We start from the raw sequence: 20,906 nt of genomic DNA, 5'->3' as shown, positions 1-20,906 counted from the left end.
GGGAGCAGCAAGAGGAGGGGTGGGTGGGTGGGGGGGGAGCAGCAAGAGGAGGGGTGGGTGGGTGGGGGGGGAGCAGCAAGAGGAGGGGTGGGTGGGTGGGGGGGGAGCAGCAAGAGGAGGGGTGGGTGGGTGGGGGGGGAGCAGCAAGAGGAGGGGTGGGTGGGTGGGGGGGGAGCAGCAAGAGGAGGGGTGGGTGGGTGGGGGGGGAGCAGCAAGAGGAGGGGTGGGTGGGTGGGGGGGGAGCAGCAAGAGGAGGGGTGGGTGGGGGGGGGAGCAGCAAGAGGAGGGGTGGGTGGGGGGGGAGCAGCAAGAGGAGAGGTGGGTGGGTGGGGGGGGCGCAGCAAGAGGAGGGGTGGGTGGGTGGGGGGGGCGCAGCAAGAGGAGGGGTGGGTGGGTGGGGGGGCGCAGCAAGAGGAGGGGTGGGTGGGTGGGGGGGCGCAGCAAGAGGAGGGGTGGGTGGGTGGGGGGACGCAGCAAGAGGAGGGGTGGGTGGGTGGGGGGAAGCAGCAAGAGGAGGGGTGGGTGGGTGGGGGGAAGCAGCAAGAGGAGGGGTGGGTGGGTGGGGGGAAGCAGCAAGAGGAGGGGTGGGTGGGTGGGGGGAAGCAGCAAGAGGAGGGGTGGGTGGGTGGGGGGAAGCAGCAAGAGGAGGGGTGGGTGGGTGGGGGGAAGCAGCAGGAGGAGGGGTGGGTGGGTGGGGGGAAGCAGCAGGAGGAGGGGTGGGTGGGTGGGGGGAAGCAGCAGGAGGAGGGGTGGGTGGGTGGGGGGAAGCAGCAGGAGGAGGGGTGGGTGGGTGGGGGGAAGCAGCAGGAGGAGGGGTGGGTGGGTGCGGGGGAGCAGCAGGAGGAGGGGTGGGTGGGTGCGGGGGAGCAGCAAGAGGAGGGGTGGGTGGGTGGGGGGGAGCAGCAAGAGGAGGGGTGGGTGGGTGGGGGGGAGCAGCAAGAGGAGGGGTGGGTGGGTGGGGGGGAGCAGCAAGAGGAGGGGTGGGTGGGTGGGGGGGAGCAGCAAGAGGAGGGGTGGGTGGGTGGGGGGGAGCAGCAAGAGGAGGGGTGGGTGGGGGGGGGGAGCAGCAAGAGGAGGGGTGGGTGGGTGGGGGGAGCAGCAAGAAGAGGGGTGGGTGGGTGGGGGGGAGCAGCAAGAGGAGGGGTTGGGTGTCGGTGGGGGGTTTGCAGCAAGAGGAGGGGTGGGTGGGTGGGGGTTTGCAGCAAGAGGAGGGGTGGGTGGGTGGGGGTTTGCAGCAAGAGGAGGGGTGGGTGGGTGGGGGGGAGCAGCAAGAGGAGGGGTGGGTGGGTGGGGGGGAGCAGCAAGTGGAGGGGTGGGTGGGTGGGGGGGGAGCAGCAAGTGGAGGGGTGGGTGGGTGGGGGGGAGCAGCAAGTGGAGGGGTGGGTGGGTGGGGGGGGAGCAGCAAGTGGAGGGGTGGGTGGGTGGGGGGGGAGCAGCAAGTGGAGGGGTGGGTGGGTGGGGGGGGAGCAGCAAGTGGAGGGGTGGGGGGGGAGCAACAAGTGGAGGGGTGGGTGGGGGGGGAGCAGCAAGTGGAGGGGTGGGTGGGGGGGGAGCAGCAAGTGGAGGGGTGGGTGGGTGGGTGGGGGAGCAGCAAGAGGAGGGGTGGGTGGGTGGGTGGGGGAGCAGCAAGAGGAGGGGTGGGTGGGTGGGTGGGGGAGCAGCAAGAGGAGGGGTGGGTGGGTGGGTGGGGGAGCAGCAAGAGGAGGGGTGGGTGGGTGGGTGGGGGAGCAGCAAGAGGAGGGGTGGGTGGGTGGGTGGGGGAGCAGCAAGAGGAGGGGTGGGTGGCGGAGCAGCAAGAGGAGGGGTGGGTGGGTGGGGGGGGAGCAGCAAGAGGAGGGGTGGGTGGGTGGGGGGGAGCAGCAAGAGGAGGGGTGGGTGAGTGGGGGGGGAGCAGCAAGAGGAGGGGTGGGTGGGGAGCAGCAAGAGGAGGGGTGGGTGGGTGGGTGGGGAGCAGCAAGAGGAGGGGTGGGTGGGTGGGTGGGGAGCAGCAAGAGGAGGGGTGGGTGGGTGGGGGGGAGCAGCAAGAGGAGGGGTGGGTGGGGGGGGGAGCAGCAAGAGGAGGGGTGGGTGGGTGGGGGGGAGCAGCAAGAGGAGGGGTGGGTGGGTGGGGGGGAGCAGCAAGAGGAGGGGTGGGTGGGTGGGGGGGAGCAGCAAGAGGAGGGGTGGGTGGGTGGGGGGGAGCAGCAAGAGGAGGGGTGGGTGGGTGGGGGGGAGCAGCAAGAGGAGGGGTGGGTGGGTGGGGGGGAGCAGCAAGTGGAGGGGTGGGTGGGTGGGGGGGAACAGCAAGGGGAGGGGTGGGTGGGGGGGAACAGCAAGGGGAGGGGTGGGTGGGGGGGAGCAGCAAGAGGAGGGGTGGGGGGGAGCAGCAAGAGGAGGGGTGGGTGGGTGGGGGGGAGCAGCAAGAGGAGGGGTGGGTGGGTGGGGGGGTACCAGCAAGAGGAGGGGTGGGTGGGTGGGGGGGAGCAGCAAGAGGAGGGGTGGGTGGGTGGGGGGGAGCAGCAAGAGGAGGGGTGGGTGGGTGGGGGGAGCAGCAAGTGGAGGGGTGGGTGGGTGGGGGGGAGCAGCAAGTGGAGGGGTGGGTGGGTGGGGGGGAGCAGCAAGTGGAGGGGTGGGTGGGTGGGGGGGAGCAGCAAGTGGAGGGGTGGGTGGGTGGGGGGGAACAGCAAGTGGAGGGGTGGGTGGGGGGGAGCAGCAAGTGGAGGGGTGGGTGGGGGGGAGCAGCAAGAGGAGGGGTGGGGGGGAGCAGCAAGAGGAGGGGTGGGTGGGTGGGGGGGAGCAGCAAGAGGAGGGGTGGGTGGGTGGGGGGGAGCAGCAAGAGGAGGGGTGGGTGGGTGGGGGGGGAGCAGCAAGAGGAGGGGTGGGTGGGTGGGGGGGAGCAGCAAGAGGAGGGGTGGGTGGGTGGGGGGGAGCAGCAAGTGGAGGGGTGGGTGGGTGGGGGGGAGCAGCAAGAGGAGGGGTGGGTGGGTGGGTGGGGGAGCAGCAAGAGGAGGGGTGGGTGGGTGGGTGGGGGAGCAGCAAGAGGAGGGGTGGGTGGGTGGGTGGGTGAGCAGCAAGAGGAGGGGTGGGTGGGTGGGTGGGGAGCAGCAAGAGGAGGGGTGGGTGGGTGGGTGGGGAGCAGCAAGAGGAGGGGTGGGTGGGTGGGTGGATAGCAGCAAGAGGAGGGGTGGGTGGGTGGGGAGGGAGCAGCAAGAGGAGGGGGGAGCAGCAAGAGGAGGCGTGGGGGGGAGCAGCAAGAGGAGGGGTGGGTGGGTGGGGGGGGAGCAGCAAGAGGAGGGGTGGGTGGGTGGGGGGGGAGCAGCAAGAGGTGGGGTGGGTGGGTGGGGGGGGGGGAGCAGCAAGAGGTGGGGTGGGTGGGTGGGGGGGGGGAGCAGCAAGAGGTGGGGTGGGTGGGTGGGGGGGGGAGCAGCAAGAGGAGTGGTGGGGGGGTGGGGGGGAGCAGCAAGAGGAGGGGTGGGGGAGCAGCAAGAGGAGGGGTGGGTGAGTGGGGGGGGAGCAGCAAGAGGAGGGGTGGGTGGGTGGGGGGGGAGCAGCAAGAGGAGGGGTGGGTGGGTGGGGGGGGGAGCAGCAAGAGGAGGGGTGGGTGGGTGGGGGGGGGAGCAGCAAGAGGAGGGGTGGGTGGGTGGGGGGGAGCAGCAAGAGGAGGGGTGGGTGGGTGGTGGGGGAGCAGCAAGAGGAGGGGTGGGTGGGTGGTGGGGGGAGCAGCAAGAGGAGGGGTGGGTGGGTGGGGGGGGGAGCAGCAAGAGGAGGGGTGGGTGGGTGGGGGGGGGAGCAGCAAGAGGAGGGGTGGGTGGGTGGGGGGGGGAGCAGCAAGAGGAGGGGTGGGTGGGTGGGGGGGGGAGCAGCAAGAGGAGGGGTGGGTGGGGGGGGGAGCAGCAAGAGGAGGGGTGGGTGGGTGGGGGGGAGCAGCAAGAGGAGGGGTGGGTGGGTGGGGGGGAGCAGCAAGAGGAGGGGTGGGTGGGTGGGGGGGGAGCAGCAAGAGGAGGGGTGGGTGGGTGGGGGGGGAGCAGCAAGAGGAGGGGTGGGTGGGTGGGGGGGGAGCAGCAAGAGGAGGGGTGGGTGGGTGGGGGGGGAGCAGCAAGAGGAGGGGTGGGTGGGTGGGGGGGGAGCAGCAAGAGGAGGGGTGGGTGGGTGGGGGGGGAGCAGCAAGAGGAGGGGTTGGAGCAGCAAGAGGAGGGGTGGGTGGGTGGTGGGGGAGCAGCAAGAGGAGGGGTGGGTGGGTGGTGGGGGAGCAGCAAGAGGAGGGGTGGGTGGGTGGGGGGGGAGCAGCAAGAGGAGGGGTGGGTGGGTGGGGGGGGAGCAGCAAGAGGAGGGGTGGGTGGGTGGGGGGTTAGCAGCAAGAGGAGGGGTGGGTGGGTGGGGGGGGAGCAGCAAGAGGAGGGGTGGGTGGGTGGGGGGTTAGCAGCAAGAGGAGGGGTGGGTGGGTGGGGGGTTAGCAGCAAGAGGAGGGGTGGGTGGGTGGGGGGGGAGCAGCAAGAGGAGGGGTGGGTGGGTGGGGGGGGAGCAGCAAGAGGAGGGGTGGGTGGGTGGGGGGGGAGCAGCAAGAGGAGGGGTGGGTGGGTGGGGGGGGAGCAGCAAGAGGAGGGGTGGGTGGGGGGGGGGGGAGCAGCAAGAGGAGGGGTGGGTGGGTGGGGGGGGAGCAGCAAGAGGAGGGGTGGGTGGGGGGGGGGAGCAGCAAGAGGAGGGGTGGGTGGGTGGGGGAGCAGCAAGAGGAGGGGTGGGTGGGTGGGGGAGCAGCAAGAGGAGGGGTGGGTGGGTGGGGGGGCAGCAGCAAGAGGAGGGGTGGGTGGGTGGGGGGGGAGCAGCAAGAGGAGGGGTGGGTGGGTGGGGGGGGGAGCAGCAAGAGGAGGGGTGGGTGGGTGGGGGGGGAGCAGCAAGAGGAGGGGTGGGTGGGTGGGGGGGGAGCAGCAAGAGGAGGGGTGGGTGGGTGGGGGGGGGAGCAGCAAGAGGAGGGGTGGGTGGGTGGGGGGGGGAGCAGCAAGAGGAGGGGTGGGTGGGTGGGGGGGGGGAGCAGCAAGAGGAGGGGTGGGTGGGTGGGGGGGGAGCAGCAAGAGGAGGGGTGGGTGGGTGGGGGGGGGGAGCAGCAAGAGGAGGGGTGGGTGGGTGGGGGGGGAGCAGCAAGAGGAGGGGTGGGTGGGTGGGGGGTTAGCAGCAAGAGGAGGGGTGGGTGGGTGGGGGGTTAGCAGCAAGAGGAGGGGTGGGTGGGTGGGGGGGGAGCAGCAAGAGGAGGGGTGGGTGGGTGGGGGGGGAGCAGCAAGAGGAGGGGTGGGTGGGTGGGTGGGGGGGGGGGAGCAGCAAGAGGAGGGGTGGGTGGGTGGGGGGGGAGCAGCAAGAGGAGGGGTGGGTGGGTGGGGGGGGGAGCAGCAAGAGGAGGGGTGGGTGGGTGGGGGGGAGCAGCAAGAGGAGGGGTGGGTGGGTGGGGGGGGAGCAGCAAGAGGAGGGGTGGGTGGGTGGGTGGGGGGTTAGCAGCAAGAGGAGGGGTGGGTGGGTGGGGGGTTAGCAGCCAGAGGAGGGGTGGGTGGGTAGGGGGTTAGCAGCCAGAGGAGGGGTGGGTGGGTGGGGGGTTAGCAGCAAGAGGAGGGGTGGGTGGGTAAGGGGTTAGCAGCAAGAGGAGGGGTGGGTGGGTGGGGGGTTAGCAGCAAGAGGAGGGGTGGGTGGGTGGGGGGTTAGCAGCAAGAGGAGCAGCAAGAGGAGGGGTGGGTGGGTGGGGGGGGGAGCAGCAAGAGGAGGGGTGGGTGGGTGGGGGGGGGAGCAGCAAGAGGAGGGGTGGGTGGGTGGGGGGGGAGCAGCAAGAGGAGGGGTGGGTGGGTGGGGGGGGGAGCAGCAAGAGGAGGGGTGGGTGGGTGGGGGGGAGCAGCAAGAGGAGGGGTGGGTGGGTGGGGGGGGAGCAGCAAGAGGAGGGGTGGGTGGGTGGGGTGGGTGGAGCAGCAAGAGGAGGGGTGGGTGGGTGGAGCAGCAAGAGGAGGGGTGGGTGGGTGGGGTGGGTGGAGCAGCAAGAGGAGGGGTGGGTGGGGTGGGTGGAGCAGCAAGAGGAGGGGTGAGTGGGTGGGGGGGGAGCAGCAAGAGGAGGGGTGGGTGGGTGGGGGGGGAGGGAGCAGCAAGAGGAGGGGTGGGTGGGTGGGGGGGGGAGCAGCAAGAGGAGGGGTGGGTGGGTGGGGGGGGAGCAGCAAGAGGAGGGGTGGGTGGGGGGGGGGGAGCAGCAAGAGGAGGGGTGGGTGGGTGGGGGGGAGCAGCAAGAGGAGGGGTGGGTGGGTGGGTGGGGGGGAGCAGCAAGAGGAGGGGTGGGTGGGTGGGTGGGGGGGAGCAGCAAGAGGAGGGGTGGGTGGGTGGGTGGGGGGAGCAGCAAGAGGAGGGGTGGGTGGGTGGGGGGGGGAGCAGCAAGAGGAGGGGTGGGTGGGTGGGGGGGGGAGCAGCAAGAGGAGGGGTGGGTGGGTGGGGGGGGGAGCAGCAAGAGGAGGGGTGGGTGGGTGGGGGGGGAGCAGCAAGAGGAGGGGTGGGTGGGTGGGGGGGGGAGCAGCAAGAGGAGGGGTGGGTGGGTGGGGGGGGGAGCAGCAAGAGGAGGGGTGGGTGGGTGGGGGGGGGGAGCAGCAAGAGGAGGGGTGGGTGGGTGGGGGGGAGCAGCAAGAGGAGGGGTGGGTGGGTGGGGGGGAGCAGCAAGAGGAGGGGTGGGTGGGTGGGGGGGAGCAGCAAGAGGAGGGGTGGGTGGGTGGGGGGGAGCAGCAAGAGGAGGGGTGGGTGGGTGGGGGGGAGCAGCAAGAGGAGGGGTGGGTGGGTGGGGGGGAGCAGCAAGAGGAGGGGTGGGTGGGTGGGGGGGAGCAGCAAGAGGAGGGGTGGGTGGGTGGGGGGGGAGCAGCAAGAGGAGGGGTGGGTGGGTGGGGGGGGAGCAGCAAGAGGAGGGGTGGGTGGGTGGGGGGGGAGCAGCAAGAGGAGGGGTGGGTGGGTGGGGGGGGAGCAGCAAGAGGAGGGGTGGGTGGGTGGGGGGGGAGCAGCAAGAGGAGGGGTGGGTGGGTGGGGGGGGAGCAGCAAGAGGAGGGGTGGGTGGGTGGGGGGGGAGCAGCAAGAGGAGGGGTGGGTGGGTGGGGGGGAGCAGCAAGAGGAGGGGTGGGTGGGTGGGGGGGAGCAGCAAGAGGAGGGGTGGGTGGGTGGGGGGGAGCAGCAAGAGGAGGGGTGGGTGGGTGGGGGGGAGCAGCAAGAGGAGGGGTGGGTGGGTGGGGGGGAGCAGCAAGAGGAGGGGTGGGTGGGTGGGTGGGGGGGAGCAGCAAGAGGAGGGGTGGGTGGGTGGGGGGGAGCAGCAAGAGGAGGGGTGGGTGGGTGGGGGGGAGCAGCAAGAGGAGGGGTGGGTGGGTGGGTGGGTGGGGGGGAGCAGCAAGAGGAGGGGTGGGTGGGTGGGTGGGGGGGAGCAGCAAGAGGAGGGGTGGGTGGGGGGGGAGCAGCAAGAGGAGGGGTGGGTGGGTGGGTGGGGGGGAGCAGCAAGAGGAGGGGTGGGTGGGTGGGTGGGGGGAGCAGCAAGAGGAGGGGTGGGTGGGTGGGGGGGGGGGGGAGCAGCAAGAGGAGGGGTGGGTGGGTGGGGGGGGGGGAGCAGCAAGAGGAGGGGTGGGTGGGTGGGGGGGGGGGGAGCAGCAAGAGGAGGGGTGGGTGGGTGGGGGGGGAGCAGCAAGAGGAGGGGTGGGTGGGTGGGGGGGAGCAGCAAGAGGAGGGGTGGGTGGGTGGGGGGGGAGCAGCAAGAGGAGGGGTGGGTGGGTGGGGGGGGAGCAGCAAGAGGAGGGGTGGGTGGGTGGGGGGGGAGCAGCAAGAGGAGGGGTGGGTGGGTGGGGGGGGAGCAGCAAGAGGAGGGGTGGGTGGGTGGGGGGGGAGCAGCAAGAGGAGGGGTGGGTGGGTGGGGGGGGGAGCAGCAAGAGGAGGGGTGGGTGGGTGGGGGGGGAGCAGCAAGAGGAGGGGTGGGTGGGTGGGGGGGGAGCAGCAAGAGGAGGGGTGGGTGGGTGGGGGGGGAGCAGCAAGAGGAGGGGTGGGTGGGAGCAGCAAGAGGAGGGGTGGGTGGGTGGGGGGGGAGCAGCAAGAGGAGGGGTGGGTGGGTGGGGGGGGGAGCAGCAAGAGGAGGGGTGGGTGGGTGGGGGGGGAGCAGCAAGAGGAGGGGTGGGTGGGTGGGGGGGGGAGCAGCAAGAGTAGGGGTGGGTGGGTGGGGGGGGGAGCAGCAAGAGGAGGGGTGGGTGGGTGGGGGGGGGAGCAGCAAGAGGAGGGGTGGGTGGGTGGGGGGGGGAGCAGCAAGAGGAGGGGTGGGTGGGTGGGGGGGGGAGCAGCAAGAGGAGGGGTGGGTGGGTGGGGGGGGAGCAGCAAGAGGAGGGGTGGGTGGGTGGGGGGGGAGCAGCAAGAGGAGGGGTGGGTGGGTGGGGGGGGAGCAGCAAGAGGAGGGGTGGGTGGGTGGGGGGGGAGCAGCAAGAGGAGGGGTGGGTGGGTGGGGGGGGAGCAGCAAGAGGAGGGGTGGGTGGGTGGGGGGGGAGCAGCAAGAGGAGGGGTGGGTGGGTGGGGGGGGAGCAGCAAGAGGAGGGGTGGGTGGGTGGGGGGGGGAGCAGCAAGAGGAGGGGTGGGTGGGTGGGGGGGGGAGCAGCAAGAGGAGGGGTGGGTGGGTGGGGGGGGAGCAGCAAGAGGAGGGGTGGGTGGGTGGGGGGGAGCAGCAAGAGGAGGGGTGGGTGGGTGGGGGGGAGCAGCAAGAGGAGGGGTGGGTGGGTGGGGGGGAGCAGCAAGAGGAGGGGTGGGTGGGTGGGGGGGAGCAGCAAGAGGAGGGGTGGGTGGGTGGGGGGGAGCAGCAAGAGGAGGGGTGGGTGGGTGGGGGGGAGCAGCAAGAGGAGGGGTGGGTGGGTGGGGGGGAGCAGCAAGAGGAGGGGTGGGTGGGTGGGGGGGAGCAGCAAGAGGAGGGGTGGGTGGGTGGGGGGGAGCAGCAAGAGGAGGGGTGGGTGGGTGGGGGGGAGCAGCAAGAGGAGGGGTGGGTGGGTGGGGGGGAGCAGCAAGAGGAGGGGTGGGTGGGTGGGGGGGAGCAGCAAGAGGAGGGGTGGGTGGGTGGGGGGGAGCAGCAAGAGGAGGGGTGGGTGGGTGGGGGGGAGCAGCAAGAGGAGGGGTGGGTGGGTGGGTGGGAGCAGCAAGAGGAGGGGTGGGTGGGTGGGTGGGAGCAGCAAGAGGAGGGGTGGGTGGGTGGGTGGGAGCAGCAAGAGGAGGGGTGGGTGGGTGGGGGGGAGCAGCAAGAGGAGGGGAGCAGCAAGAGGAGGGGTGGGTGGGTGGGGGGGAGCAGCAAGAGGAGGGGTGGGTGGGTGGGGGGGAGCAGCAAGAGGAGGGTTGGGTGGGTGGGGGGGAGCAGCAGAGCAGCAAGAGGAGGGGTGGGTGGGTGGGGGGGAGCAGCAAGAGGAGGGGTGGGTGGGTGGGGGGGAGCAGCAAGAGGAGGGGTGGGTGGGTGGGGGGGAGCAGCAAGAGGAGGGGTGGGTGGGTGGGGGGGAGCAGCAAGAGGAGGGGTGGGTGGGTGGGGGGGAGCAGCAAGAGGAGGGGTGGGTGGGAGCAGCAAGAGGAGGGGTGGGTGGGTGGGGGGGGAGCAGCAAGAGTAGGGGTGGGTGGGGAGGGGAGCAGCAAGAGGAGGGGTGGGTGGGGGTGGGGAGCAGCAAGAGGAGGGGTGGGTGGGAGCAGCCAGAGGAGGGGTGGGTGGGTGGGTGGGTGGGAGCAGCCAGAGGAGGGGTGGGTGGGTGGGTGGGAGCAGCCAGAGGAGGGGTGGGTGGGTGGGTGGGGGGGAGCAACCAGAGGAGGGGTGGCCTACAAAGCTCTCCACAATACAGGACCAGCCTACCTCATTGACCGTTCCCAACTCTACCAACCCTCCAGACACCTACGCTCCACTTCTCTCTGCCTCACCCGAACCCCCCCACCCCGCATCAGCAGAAGCTAGATAGAAGGATATGCTTTTTCCTTCATTGTGGCTAAAAGCCGTAATTAACTCTCTGTGCATATCCGGACCACCATCCTTTCCTCATCTTCCACAAGAAGCTGAAGACCTGGATGTTCAACTAGGAGCACCTCCAGTCCTACGCTGCCACTCTGGCACCTGGATATCCTCATTGGTGATAAGCTTCACCCAACTAATCTCCATTACATAACATAGCAGTCTGCTTTTCCCCCAAGGGCAATGAAGTATATCTAAAATAAATACAACACACAACGCAGCTTCACCTATGTATTACAAAGACGTCATCAATTGAAAGGGAAAATGGGAAATGAACGCTGAAGGAAAATATCAGACAGTGACTGAACAGTGTCTAGAGCATACAAAAATGCTCTAGCCAACCCAACTGACCACTCAGATATAAAGTTACTTTCAAATGCTTGGAAGGATCAGATCACTGCAAAGTGCATATTTTCAAAGGTATTTTTAAGTCTTTTAGAAGATAGTATTCCAAAAGGGGCACAACCATTCTGTTTTATACGGTAAAGGCAATTATCTGGTAATATCAGATGGATTTGTTTATTTGAGCCAAACAACCCTTGAGCCAATGAGTGGCTCTTATGGATTCAACTCTTATTGACAGAGCTGGACACAGGGTGCAGCAGGCTGGCAGGCAGATGTTGCCTTTAATGAGATGGATATGTCTTTTGCCATAGTTCTTTCTTCATTTATTCTTTTGCTAAATCCAAAGGCTGGCCTGGTGAAACTGGTGTGATCCAGTGAAAGTGAGCACAATAATCTATTTCTTCATTTGTGGTGGATTTGAATTCAGAACCAGATAAACAGCACATAGCTTACAAAGGTTGACTGAGGGGAGAGTGGGGACAGAGAAAACAGAGCTATAGGGCATGCATTAAAGGAAGACAGAATAGTTTTTTACCATCTTTATCCCTAAGTAGCATGGTACAAACCCAGACTACATACAAGCGGGGGGTGCTCTTATGGAGTACCTGATACTACATTTACATAAGTACATACCACTCACACTCATCTGGAATGGAGGAATCCAGTCATTACACAATATAAACATTTTGCTCAAACCGAGGAAGAAGGCAATCTCCCTAAACTTGTGTGAAGGATAAAAGGCCAGTATCCCTCCAAAAGGTATGAGCTGTTACCAACAGTTAGCAGTATCTTAACTTGGTCATGGAAAAAATAATTACTCATGAAAATGAGCTCCACTTTGGGTAGACCCATGCAGATGCTTAGAGTCTGACACTCTCATGACAACCAGAAAAATCATGTAGAGCAGCTAGTGGTGACTTGTGATATAGGTCACCTGTGCTAGGAAAAACATACTGAATCTGTCAAAAATGATGAAATGAGGAGCAGGATGCCACACAACAACTTTCACCCTCAAGTACCTGTGAAAACTAGGTGGTGCATTAGTTTCTTTTAAGTTGAGAACAAAAAGGGTTGAAGTAAGGTTTTCCTATTTTTCAGGAAACGTGGGAGGTCACATGGTGAAGATTGGAGCAATAGCCCAGTGTGTGCTATACTGACCCACAAAAAATATGACAAGATAAAACCTACAGATACATGCACCTATATTGTATATTCACCTTCAGAACTCGAGCATGGTTATTGTGGGGGTGCAGCAGCACCCCTACTGTCAATACCTATGATTAAAGCATACAAAAACACAAGATGCTCCAATCCATAACCTCAGCAACACAATACATATGGTTCAGCATGTCACTGAACCAACACTCCTCAAGCCAAATCCTGGGCTTCTCAATTACAGCAACCATACAATGCAAACCTGCCATATCTCTGGACTGCACCAACCACCTAGAAATTCTTGTCAACAGCCCAGCATCCAGTAGCACTTCAAAGTCAATATGCAGAAAACTCACCACATCAGCCAAAACTACATCAACATCATAAAAATAAGTTATCAATAAAATCAGAATGCTCTTAAAGAGAAGTAAGCATTGCACCAACCCCTCCCCCCCAGTATCTGACAGCCTATCAACAAAATCCAGACTGCTTTCCATTTGGCATCCCCCCACCCCTCTTTTCTGCATTCCAATGAGGTCATCCTTCAAATTCCTGTCTGTTATACAACTCACTGATGTCATTCTCAAATTCCTGTATTCCCTTTCCTTGGTCTTTCATTGAACCTTTCTCCAGAAAAGCTCTCTTGCCCCTACTAATCATCAGAAGGGCCTCCCTCACTTAAGGCCTGGTCTAGAAGATCTGGACATAGGCCACATCCTCGAAATCTTGAACAAGACCACATAAAACCCTGATGACTTCATCAACTAGCAGCTCATCCATAACCTACCCTTCGTTAGCAAGACCATTGAAAAAACTCCAAGATCGCATTATCCCTAATCCTCTGCTGCATGACTACCAATCCAGCCTCAGATCATGCTGCAGCATGGAGACAGCTACATTATTACAAATGCCTTCCTTGTTTTGCTTGGCCTCTCAGATGCCTTTACCACCATTAACTAGCTCACCCTCAACCACACTCTGAAGTCTATAATGGGGTTTGCTGTTAATATCTTTCAATGGTTTTCCTGTTACCTATCCAAACAATGCCATTTTGTTTAAATGGGCTCTTCCAAGTTCCAGAGGATGCCCATAGTCTACATAATTCCCCAGTGTTCAATCTTCTTTTGCCATCTTCAAACTCCATGTAACTAAAATTATATGCCATGGGTATAATAACATTTTGGAATTTTAAATAACTTTATTGAGGCCCCCTTCACCACGTTAAACATGCAAAAAGGCAATACAGCAAACCCAAAGCAGTTTGAATAACCCTTTATGTGAGAATGTTAGTATCACTGTAGTGAATCCTAGTTCCTCTTAATGGGATAACAGGAGTTAGCTTAGCCTCTGGCTTGCAGACTTGTGCCCCTGTGACTAGTGACTTTTAACCTACTTAGCTTGCTCTGTCTTAGCCCATTTAACTATTTAATTCTTCTAAGATGGCTGCTTTGTTTATAGTTAGGCCACTTGTTATGCTCTGCATTATCAGTGTCACCGCGCTAAGGCGTCAAGATCAAGCAATAAAGACAAACAAACAATAGGTGTTCACAATTAGGGATTTTCCCTCTCTATACTTTCGAGGGATTGTTTATATTAATTGCCGTTCCAAGCACGTCTATTATCTATTGTTTGGGAACACACCTACGTCAGGGGTCCTGGTAGATGTGTATAAATACATCCCACTTTAGACAGATAATCCGAGGGATTCCGACCAAAGGGCATCGCCACCATCGCTGATATCGATGCTGCACGTCGTCTTGACGCTGACCCAGTCTTCGTGTCCCTGCGGAGTCTGAGATAGAGACCTCATTCTAAGGTAATGAGGGTTGGGGGCTTCTCTCATGGACATGGCATTGGCAGATTGGGTTTAGCAAACCCAGCTCTCCTTTAGGTAGGAGGTTAGGCCTCTCACATTAGGGTATTAGGGCATATTATATCTCGTATGTCTTTTACATGCATTGCAAGATGGTGGGGGTCCTTGTAATAATGACTCTCGTCTTCACAATTCTATTTCTTACAATATTCATTATCCTAATCATTGCAGCCCATGCAACTTATCGCAAATTGCAGTTATGTTAAATAAAAACTATTGAAACTTTACTGCATCTTGTCATTGTCTGTGTTTGTATGAGACATGATATGTCTGTGAGAAAGGGGTAATCTCTGTTTAACCACGACACACCCTGAGATGCCTTATTCTCGAGTCCATGCGTAAAGGCTGCCGCAAATCACCTTTTACTATTGTGTTTCTGGTGAGGTGCTGCTAGTGAGCCGGTAAGGTTGAGACAACAGTTGCGACTTGTTGTAGGATAGGCATAGTCACCTACAAACAAAAGTACTGTCATCCTTGAACCAGCTGCCTTACCTAGAGCAAGAGTCCAAACTACGACATCACCATTCTGTCCATACTTCAACTGATTTTAGTTCAAAGAAGTATACGGTCAGCTTTATACAGTTTATGACTGTCAATATTTTTTTGTATTCTTGTATATAGTGGTTACATCTTACAAATCTCTAAGGTGCTTCATACATCAGCTAATCAATCTCATTTGCTTCAAGTATGTCTTTATTGAATTTCTGTTTTGTTTGAGATTAATGTACAGACTGAAAAAATACTACCTTATTGATCTGACAAGATGGGTAACAGACATTGAAAAGTATAAGTAAACCAAGTAGGCAGGTTTAAAAAAATATTCTAATAAACTCACTTGCCCATGGGTTTGACTTCAGTATTAAATACTATTGGTGATATGTGACATTACTCAAATGGGAAAATGTTCCAAATACAGTAATTTGGTTGAATCCAATATAGCCTAATACATGATGTGAGTTTTGGGTTTACATTTAAGGTGCATTGAACAAATCTGTTTTGGAAATGTTATTTTATATTGGACTACCGGCATGAAGCAGGACCCTAGTTCTACCAAATGCTTCCTCTGCATCACATTCCAGGACCAAAAAGGAGTAGCCCAAAGAATAAAATGTGCAATATTTTAGCAGTCTCTCCAATTAAACTGTTTTTGTCACTGAATGTTTACCAAGCAACATTTTACACAAGCAATAATGTAGAGTGGTCCAAAGCACTTTTTGAGAGTATTTGCATAACTCTGGTAGTAAACTTCTCTATAATATTGGTCATGTAGGAGGGGGCATTTAGTAGTACCCACTTTATAATTAGAAAATAGTAAAGGCTGAGTGGGTCAGGGTACAGTGGCACACAAAAATACCAATTTCAATACATATTTCAAATTTTGTAATGTAAGTGCTAAACAAAGAAGAAAACCACCACACTATTGGTTCTCAAGATGGTACACTGAAAGTTCCAAATGAAATAAACAGCATGTTTGCACATCAGTCCAGTATCACAAAAGTATGTCCATTAATAATAATTAAAAAAAGAAGAATCTAGAATTATTTACATTTTATATTCTACAGAAACAGACATCCTGCCAGTCATGTTTAGATTTTCCTCTTGAAAAGAGCTTCCACCCACATATGGAGAGGATTACACATTCCAGTATGATAACACTAATTAAGGCCCTGTGTTTTGTTTGCACACAATATACTTGACACAACGTATTTACTCAGGAATAGGAAAATAAACTTTCTCTGTAGGTTGGATCTAAATTCTGTCCCAAATCCCCTGTAATGAGGCTTATCTAACTATTCTTTAGTCATGATATCTATATATTTTTCTTTCAGAAACTATTTCCCATTCAACTTTTATCTGTTGAAGTCAAGGAGTCATACTCTCAATTGGCGGAACATGCCCTGGCTGGACACTCTTATCAAGAGGGAGATCTACACATAGCTGGCATGAAGTCTGTTAGTGTAGAAAAACTTTGTCTGTTAGTGTAGAAAAACTTTGTCTGTTAGTGTAGAAAAACTTATTTCTAATTATACCACAGAGAAAGACTGATATCAGGGATCACCAGATGTTTTGTAAAGTTCAAGTCACTCCATCCTAAATCTATAATTCTTCAATTTGATTCAGGGGGTCATTGACTAGACCTTCATCAATATCTTACACGTCTACTGCCATGTCTGCAACATGGTGTGCATTTGGAAGACATCTTTCAATAGCAATATCGATGTCCCTAGATAGCCCATTGTTTATTCAGTTGCTGACTTTTCAGGTCTCAGTTTCACAGATTTTGGTTATCACATTTTGAAGTGAGTGTTGTAGATCTATCACCACATTCACAAAATATTCCTAAATGGATTTATCTTTTATGTCATTGCTGAAGTGCTAACATGTACATTTCATTGTGCCTATTAATGAAAGTGGCATATAGTATATGTCACAACAGACTTCAGTGAAATCCATTCTACATCATTGATTTCTATAAAGAAATTGTTTCCCTAGGAATAGAGACTTTTTGAGCATATATTAACACGTATGTAGTGCAGATGTGTCAAAAAGCAGATAATTCTGGATCTCATAGGTCTGGATTGTTAGCTAGGAAATTATTGTATTTTCATGATGATTGCCTGGGTATCAGTTGTTTCATCATTGTGATCTTGACAGGAATATGGTCTAAAGTGAAAATAGAGAATTGCACTTCCTTTTGGAGTTCTTTGTACACTATTATGTATATTCAAGCATCTCTGTCATGGTGTAACTTGAAGAATTCAATAGTGGCACAACCAGTGTACTTTCAAATGCATCTCCTAAAAACAGGTAACTTAGTACCCCATCTTGGCAACTTTCACCACCCACCGCCAGCCATTATGAACACCTCTATGGAATTCCAAGAAGTTTAAAAAACTACAACAATCAACAAGAACCGGCAGAAAGTCAAGCAAATAAATAACTAGTGTTTAAACAACTATAAAATACCTATCCAGAAGAACAAAAGTTTTATAGAATCTTTCCGGCCTTACCTCAATGTCTCGTACAATTTTAGGGTAAAGTTTTCTGTAGTAGAAATGTGGAGGACTGATACCATCTGTGAATTTGTTCTTAAACAGATATTGACCCCTAGAACAAAAGAAAACAGTCCTGATGCTTAACATTCAAAGTTAAAGCTGAGTACAAATATAAATCATCCTTTAGTTTTGAATTAGTTTGTTTATTCAACTTGTAAAAGATACAGAAGAATAGTATTCAAGAGCCACATATACGAATATTTTGAATTGCGATTCCCTAATTGCGATTCCATGTGATTTGCAATTAGAGAATCGCAATTCCAAATGTAAGAAACTCCACTGAGTTTCTTTTGCGATTCCCGGTGGGTGGCACATAGACCTGGCTCATTAATATTAATGAGGTAGGTCGCAATTTGCGACCCACCGGGAATCGCAACAATCACAGGGATGGTGGCCTGCTGGTGTCAGCAGACCACCATGTCTGTAATTGCTTTTAAATAAAGCCTTTTTTTTTTTTTAAGCAGCCCGTTTTCCTTAAAGGAAAACAGGCTATGTTTAAAAAGAAAAAAATGAAACGTTTCAGTTTCATTTTTTAAGAGTAGGCAGTGGTCCGTAGGACCACTGCCTGCTCTTAAAAATTGTTTTCACATGCATTCACAAAGGGGAAGGGGTCCCTTAGCACCAATTTGAAATTGGTGCTGACTGCGATTGTTTTGCAACCGCATTCACGGTCACAAAACAATTATACATACCATTTAGAGTCGGTATTAGGAAGGGACGCCCTGTACACGCCCCTTCCCAATACCGAATCGCAAAACCCAAATTGCGATTCGGTAACAAGTTGCTGAATCGCAGTTTGGGCTTTGTACATCCCAAAAAGCATTTTTCTAGTAGCAAATGGGGCGATTCTGTAAATCAGCCCATTTGCGACTTGTAAAAATGCTTTGTACATCTGACCCCAAATCTCTCAAACACGTTTAGGCACTCTAAATATTAAATGTGGGTGCGTGTGATTTTAATGAAAATCAAACATGAAGGATGTAGTTCTGACAAATTAATTTTGTCCAACCGTTGTTGCCGATTGTTTTTTAAAGTGGATTTTACAGGGTTGATAAACACTAACCTGCTGAAACCTATTCTTGAAGAAACCTTATTTTCTACATGTTGCGATTTGTGCAGTTTTTTTCTCAAGCTTTCTTTCTTGCTTTCCATGCCCCTCGTGATACTCACCCCACTTAACTCTAATTTTTCTTTTACAACCCCATTACTCCCTTTTCCATTTTACTCCTGTGTTTTTGCAAACTTCTTACTCCTCCAAATTCACTAAAATATTTTGCATGCCCCTTAATCTTCCTCCTGCTTTATACCCATATTTCTACAAACCCTTTACTCCCACTTTAAACTTTTTCAAACTTCTTGCTCCTTCTCCAGATTTACTCCCTTTTTTACTACCCCTTTACTTGAACTTCGCTTTAATCCATTTTTCTAAACCCCTTACTTCCCCTCCTAATGTACTTCCTTTTTTTAACCCGTTTGACACACTCCTGCTTTATTTTCTTTTTCAACCCCCTTACTCCTTCCCAGCTTTACTCCTGTATTATTTTACAAATGCCTTACCCCACCCTCGCTTTACTCTATTTTTTAAACTACTTACACCTATACCCGTTTTTTATAACCTCTTAATTCCCCTCCTGCTTTCCAACCCCTTACTTTCTCTTCCAATTAACACCTTTCTTTTACAGCCCCTTTGTCTACCACTGTTTACTTCATATTTTCATACCCATTATCCCCTTTCTCGCTTTAACTGAATTTATTTAACCCTTTATTTCCCCCTCCTGTGTTACTCTTTTTTCAAAACCCCTACTCCAGCGGTTCTTAACCTTTTGACTTCTGTGGACTCCCACTGAATCATTCCTGGAATCCGGGGACTCCCCTAAGTCGTTATTGGAAGCTGGGGACCACCGTCCAAAGCAATTTCTATAAATTGAACTTCAAAATAAGACAAAAAATGAAAAAAGTATACACCAAACAGATGCTCAAATATTGAAATATTTAATTTAATTCACAATCTCATATAGAAAATGTTTTCACGTTTTCAAATCTGCTTATTTGTACATACTGTTTTAATTTTAATGTATACATTTTAATATTATTTGATTTGGTAACACAGTTGCAGACCCGCTGCGTTGGCCACCCAGAGGTCCTCATACCAGGATGTTAAGATGCACAGCCCTACTCCCTTCATCTCCTTTTTTTTTTCAACAAACCCCTTACTGATCTCCATATCCCCCCGCCCCATCCTGTATACCCACCCCTTTTACTTTCTTTTGTCTTTATTATGCTGTTTTTAAAAATAAATAATTAAAATATTTACCTTTTCTACGGAAACATTTTCATGGAAAAGTTATTTCTCTACAACCGATTTTTGACAGTCTGTTTTCGCCAGGCTGACGTTTTATATTACCATGTAATGTAACTTTTCACCTTCAAATTCGTAATAATGTTATTTCATACCAAATAAGAAAATCATTATAAAAGTCAAATCTAGCCAAAATAAACGGTAATGTCAAGCCATGGGATGCAGTGGGATAAATGTGACTTTTAACCAAATGCACTCTGCTTGCTAGTAGCGTCACGAGAAAGGGGATATTTTAAGACAGCCAGTAGAAAGTGGAAAGCAGCAACACGAACGTGCTTTAAATACACCAATTAATACAAATGTCATTTCCGTGCTGCTACTAAGAAAGAAACCTTGACGCAATCACATTGCAAGCCATTTTTCAAACAAGTGTATCCGTCTTATATATTTGTAATCAGGAAAGTGTGCTGCAAAAACATTGCTTTGGGTTAAAAAAATAATTAAGCTGGATATGCAAGCTTCAGTGAGTTTTTCAGAAAACGTAAAGTCTCTAAGCATTAAAGTTAAGCACGTCTCTTGTCAAGATGCAATATGGGCAAGAATGAGCTGTCTTCTCACAGTGTAATTCCGTTAAGTCAAAACTGCAAAAACTACCCCCAAATCCCGATTGGTCAGTTAATCGTATGTTCACACTTTGTCCAATAAAATTAAAATCCCAAATCTATGAATTCTAATATTTCTCCGTTCACATGTCATTGATTGGTTTGTCTTGCAATGTCCTCATCATCTGGCTTGTCAGGTAACAATATTGTTGCAGCTTTTACTCTAGTCAGTATCTTCATTGTTCTTGTCCTGGGAAAGTCAGTCTCACAGACATTACACATAAAATGTTACGTTTCGTAGGAACAACATCTTCTAGCAGTCGGTTCTCATGAGAAAGCTTCCGTTATGAGCGCATTTAAACAATACAATAGAAATCACAGTTTAACTCTCTAGGACAGCCATTTTATTAAACGCTAAGAAATACAGCTTTTACATGAGGCCTGGCAAGTAGGCCAAGACACTCGCTAAGTTAAGGCCTACTATTAATAAAGCTAAAGCTTACTGCATAACCTTTAATATGACAGATTACTACATTAGTCTAACATATATTCAACATTTCATAAGTATTAAATCATTGATTAGAAAATTTCGTTAACATTGGTGGCCATTCTTCGTAATCACATTTTCAAATGTGTGCATTATTTTCTACGTTATTACATTTTCTACATAAACTTATTATTCAGAGTACATCAATACTCATTGATAATTTTTATTATAACACCTGCGCTAGCAGTGGTCATCTGCTGAAGGTCTAACAGTTGAATCTTCTTTACCTTTTCTAACTCTGTTTACTTCAAATATTATAAGCACATTAACCCATTTTGACCAATCTGAGCGCGTACGTTGCCTGGCAGTCGGTCACTGACCTACTCCTCACTGACGCAGAATGGGCCTATTGTAGCAAACAGCAGACAGCTCTCTCGCCCAACTATAGATTGAGATTGATACATTTCAACTTCCTACATCGGCTATATCGTACTCCTGTACAGCTATTCAAGATCGGGATGAAGGAAGATGTGGCCTGCCTGCGGTTTGCAACGCCTCAGACCACTTTCCTGCATCTGGAGTGGGAGTGCCCGGGGTGGCAGTGTACTGGAAAGGCATTCTCTCTACCACCCACGACATCATTGACCATTGTTTGCCTACCCCACCCCTACGGATGTCCCGTCCAGTGAACGATGATTTATAGCCATGCTGCTCTTGTTGGCTAAACGTGGGTTGGCTGTTCATTGGTGTTGGTTCCCCATTACCACCATTTTCTCCTGGCTACAAGATAACTCCTACTGTCAGGAACAATTGGCAACTTATTGGAAAATTATGCCTGCTTGCTCAGGCCCCAAAGATATCTAGGAACCCTTTCTCACTTACATGCGTCACAGGACTTCCACCCTCTCAGCTACACAAGAAGCTGGCACGGAAGTATGCCCTCATGATCCTGACTCTCAATCTCTACGGACCCTGCAGGTAATGAGTGACCTAAGCCAATCATCTCAGGTACCAGACAGACCATCCAGCTAACTTGTTGCCTTGGCACCATTTAACCTTGAGGTTATTATATACAGTATGTAGTAAAAGGCATGTGTCATTGTTTTACTACTT

General features: G+C 54.7%; 1 protein-coding gene across 2 annotated transcripts in view; it reads right to left on the bottom strand.

Annotated features, from left to right (window-relative positions):
• Positions 1-20,906, bottom strand: part of BTRC (beta-transducin repeat containing E3 ubiquitin protein ligase) — a 1,279,452-nt gene that overhangs the window by 405,479 nt on the left and 853,067 nt on the right. For both annotated transcript variants that reach the window (XM_069239553.1, XM_069239552.1), the window contains one exon: positions 16,361-16,457. In XM_069239553.1, the coding sequence (XP_069095654.1) occupies positions 16,361-16,457 (97 nt within the window). The remainder of the gene's footprint in view (positions 1-16,360; positions 16,458-20,906) is intronic.

Source organism: Pleurodeles waltl, chromosome 6 (assembly GCF_031143425.1).
Source record: "Pleurodeles waltl isolate 20211129_DDA chromosome 6, aPleWal1.hap1.20221129, whole genome shotgun sequence".
NCBI classification, from domain to species: domain Eukaryota; kingdom Metazoa; phylum Chordata; class Amphibia; order Caudata; family Salamandridae; genus Pleurodeles; species Pleurodeles waltl.
This window is presented reverse-complemented; position numbering and strand designations above follow the sequence as displayed.